Raw genomic sequence first — 4414 nt, forward strand, 5'->3', positions numbered from 1 at the left:
CACACGTGCGTTTTTATCTCTCACATACCAATAGATAAACTAATTTACCAAATATATCAATAAGTAGGCGGTTTCCCGGCAAAATTGTTATCATCATGTATTATTCAAAACATGTTCTCTCACATGATTGGTAATAAGAGCTTCCATTTCATTTTTTGAAATTGGCGCGTTTCCAATACTGGTCTTTACCTTTAATCATCTTCAATAACCATAAGTCCACATGAAACACAATATTGCTATTAGTGCTAAGATATTAAATAATATTGTATTTAAAATGTAGATGAAGTGCTATAAACTGATTTTTATTTTTTTATATTCAAAGCAGTTTTCACGAGATGAAAGATATTCTAACGCAAATGTTATGCGGTGAAAGAAAATCAGAGGCCTACATCGTCACCTCATTTTCGAAAAAAAATCGGATTGTTTCTCTCTCCTCGTTAAAAATCCGTATGAAAATTACTTACGCCTGTGAATCAATGGTTCCGTCTTTCTCACAAGATTGTTGTAGTTTCTCAACCACTGTGTCTGCACATTTGTTGATTGTATCCGACATCTGATGAAACAGGAGAACATATGAAAGTCTAAGAATCTCCCTGACCATAGTTTGTGACTGTCCGTACATATTTTTTAGAATTTTTCACAATATTAAAACTTGAAAACCGAAATTCGATAATTTTCTCCACTGTTTATAGGAAAACTTTGCTTAACTACGTTTGTTCACAATTCTTAAATATTAAAATAGTGTAATCTCCTTGAATCAACTTATTGGAAATTTACTAAACTGATCATCAAATATTTTTTTATGTGCGATTTAAAATCTTTTTTACCGACTTATGATATAGCGAGGGCAAACAAGAAAATATTAAATAAATGGAAGACAAACGATCAAAGTCTACATAATTTCGTTAATCGAAAACATATATGAATAACAAAAATTTGTTGACATAATCTTTGAAAGTTAGTTTCATAATGTCAAGTTTCGACCAATTCTCTTTTTCTTGCGTTTGCGTTAACACAGCGAAACAAAAAACATGCAACTTTGTTTTGTTCTTTGTTTAGGTACCATTTTCATTTTTTTTCCAGTGAAGGTCGGGGTCATGATTTCCCGAATCCTCTTCCATTGTGAGTCTCTCAGCTGGAACAGGGCGAGGTCAAACACCCCCGATTTCATCGGCATCGGCTGGAAAATAATATGATTATGAATTTTAAAAAAAAAATGTCATATGCGAAATAAAATGTATGCAGTGAACAAAATAAAGGTATTGCGTTAATTAATTAAATATACTCTCATTTTGTTTCAATGAACGCGATTCAGAATCAAAAGCTAACGAATTCTTTTCGACTATCAAATATATATTCACCCCCCCCCCCCTGTCATGCTCCATATCATTTAAGCTTTGAGGATGGCTTCTTTCGATTGTCCTTCTCCCCCAAAAGTAAAAATACAGGAATTAATCGCTTGAAAATGATCCACTATCCTTGATTGTATACGGAGCTACTCAAATATGCGTATGGTATGTTTTGATCCACTGGTTTATTCACTAATATTATGAACCAAAATTATAATTCCACTACTCTCGATATACCGCAATAAATGATAGAAAACAAATTTATCTCTTACGTATTTATTACAATTATATTGTAATACCACGACTCTTGATGCAATGAAATGATAGAAAATATATCTTTCTCTCGTGTATTTATTGTAATATTGTATTTCCACGACTCTCACTACTGCAATGAAAAGATAGCAAGTATGTCTTTCTCTTTCGTATTTATTGTATTATTGTAATTCCACGGCTGTCGATACTGCAATGAAAAGATAGCAAGTATGTCTTTCTCTTTCGTATTTATTGTATTATTGGAATTCCACGGCTGTCGATACCGCAATAAAATAAATATTTCTCCTATATGAATTTATTGTAATATTATAATTCTATACGACTCTCGATAACGTAATAAAATGATAAATAATATATATCTTTCTCTTATGTATTTGTTGTCTTGTTGTGCACGACTCTCGATAACGTAATAAAATGATAAATAATATATATCTTTCTCTTATGTATTTGTTGTCTTATTGTGCACGACTCTCGATAACGCAATAAAATGATAGAAAATATATTTTCTCTTACGTATTTATTGTAGAACTTGTGGTAATCCTTGATCATGACGTTACGTAACACTTCGATGTCGGCAATCACGAGAATAGGTCTCCTCCATAGATAGACACCGAACATTGTACCATATTTTTGTCCGTACTCGTCGAGGACTTCGCAAATAGGCTGGAGTATATAGAAAGATAGGATGGCGAAATGGGGCAAATGTTCTGAAATAGTGCTTGCAAAAGTGTGTATACAGGTATAAACATACCGTCACCCACATCTGGGGAGATCTATTGCAGCGCACCAAACTTTGACTTGAACATGACAAATTGAATCTGGTATGACTCATTATGGGCCTATTACAAAGAGTAAGTATGCTAAAAATGTCATCAAAATTGAAATTCAAGCAAGAACAATTTCATTTTCACAAGAAAAAGGCCGCCGTGTCATTTTGTCATTGCAAAACAATTAGGTTCACATGCATGTCCGCTACTTATAATATAGGATTACTACTACTTCTACAGACGCCGAGGTGTCCCCCTTGAAAAACCAGAAAAAGTACATACAATTATATTAAAACATAACAAACAACTGATTACTAAAATGTGGGCAGCGAGGTGCCCAAATATATCATCATATTATGGGGATACTCATGGAACTCCCTGCCTGAAAATAATCCAGTTTCTGAATTTTACGAGCAAGCGAAGAAATAAACACTCACTCCATCAGTTTCTTTCTCAAAATATTATGTATCAATTCTACTCAAAGAATAGTAGCTAGATGGATTGAAAATTGTTGGATTACTCACCCTGTTGAAGTCCAATGCATTTCCAAAGATCGGTTTTGGAGGCGGGCCTGGAATCCCTTGCCTTTTGAAATAGGTGTGAGTCCAGAAATCATAGCTGAAAGGAAATTTGTAGTTTTTTTTTTCTTCCAATATATTGGGTTGATGGGTCATTTCAACATAAGAAGTTGGTTTACAAACGGTTCCAGAAAATATTATATATATAGGTCTATTATGATAGGCCTAAATACGCAATAGAATTCATGACTCAAAACCGAATGAAGTGAAAATGAGGGAGAAAATACTTCAACTTCAGATTGAGTTGTTCGCAGCCTGGTTGTTCGAGCATGTTGCCCCTAGCTCTCCCCAGCCCAAAATTTACTCGATATCATTGAACCATTCTAGAATGGATCCAGGAGATTGAAACGGCCACGCCCACTGGTCCGTGCCCCTTCCCCGCCCCTCCCCCGCCCATCCCCCTATAATTCTGACAATCACTGGATCCTGTCCGATCCAGCCGCCACACGATTTCCAGGTAGTGATGCATGATCGACACACGTCAAAATAAGCAAAATGAGTGAGTTTGTGATCAGATTGCAGAAATAAGCTACATAATATACCCGAAAAGCTTGCCGGAATGCCTGATGGATATTTCGCCCGACCTGTGAAAGACCTTTTGTAAAAGGCCGATATATCTTAGCCAACCAGACCCCCGAATAGCCAACGCTTTGGTCGGTGTGGAATCAGTGTGCCAGTGTGACTGGGGGTATAAGCATTTCCGTGAATTACAAATTTAGAAAATAAGACCGAGACTTACACGAAGAAGAGGGTGATCACTGCTAGCATGAGGTAAACCGTGGTCATCGACACAAGCCCGCTCAATAAACTCAGAACGCCCATGATGTTCAATCTGACTTCGACAAGTGAGAGTACTACTGCACTGACTGAAACTGAAAGCAGATGACACTTCGTCAAGTTTTATAGTCTTTCAGTTCTTGACTATTTATTAATGGTATGGCTATTCCAGGGATAGTTTTAGATTAAATGAAGACACCATTACTTGCTGCGTGATATTGCAATACCTGGGATCAGAGTACACACAATGTTCATTCAAATCCTATAAGATCTAGCTTTAGGTATTGCAACATAGCAACGTAACCCTAATAGTGCCTTGTAACTGATGTGCGCACACGCACATAATTATGTACATCCATTCGTACAACGCAGTCCTGCCTAGCGAATTCGAGAACTTGAACTTTGTACTCAAACACACGCGCTAATGCGTGCGGTGCACTACAGTGTGTATGAATATCATTGTCATATGCTGTGTACGTTCATGATACACATCCACATCGAGTTACATTTTGGTTGAAAGTATTGATGCACGTGCCCCCCCCCCCCCCCCCCCCCCCCACCTCCCCCACCTCGCTCATAGTATCTTTGTGGGTGATTGTTGTTCTGGTTGTTTTGTTATACCCAGACTGTCAATGGTATATTGTGTACAGCTAGCCTGCAGTAGAGGACA

At 36.8% G+C, this 4414-nt stretch overlaps 1 protein-coding gene across 1 annotated transcript in view; it reads right to left on the bottom strand.

The window, feature by feature from the left end:
* Positions 1–4069, bottom strand: part of LOC579059 (cytochrome P450 3A6) — a 13715-nt gene extending 9646 nt beyond the window's left edge. Inside the window, exons 1-5 of the mRNA XM_030984971.1 lie at positions 3707–4069; positions 2914–3007; positions 2136–2285; positions 1064–1180; positions 465–553 (exon numbers count right to left, since the gene is read on the bottom strand). Of these exons, the coding sequence (XP_030840831.1) occupies positions 465–553; positions 1064–1180; positions 2136–2285; positions 2914–3007; positions 3707–3789 (533 nt within the window). The 5' untranslated portion in view covers positions 3790–4069. The remainder of the gene's footprint in view (positions 1–464; positions 554–1063; positions 1181–2135; positions 2286–2913; positions 3008–3706) is intronic.
* Between the last annotated feature and the right edge of the window lie 345 nt (positions 4070–4414).

The sequence above is a fragment of the Strongylocentrotus purpuratus genome, unplaced genomic scaffold, assembly GCF_000002235.5.
Source record: "Strongylocentrotus purpuratus isolate Spur 01 unplaced genomic scaffold, Spur_5.0 spur5_scaffold_14, whole genome shotgun sequence".
Taxonomy (NCBI): Eukaryota; Metazoa; Echinodermata; class Echinoidea; order Camarodonta; family Strongylocentrotidae; genus Strongylocentrotus; species Strongylocentrotus purpuratus.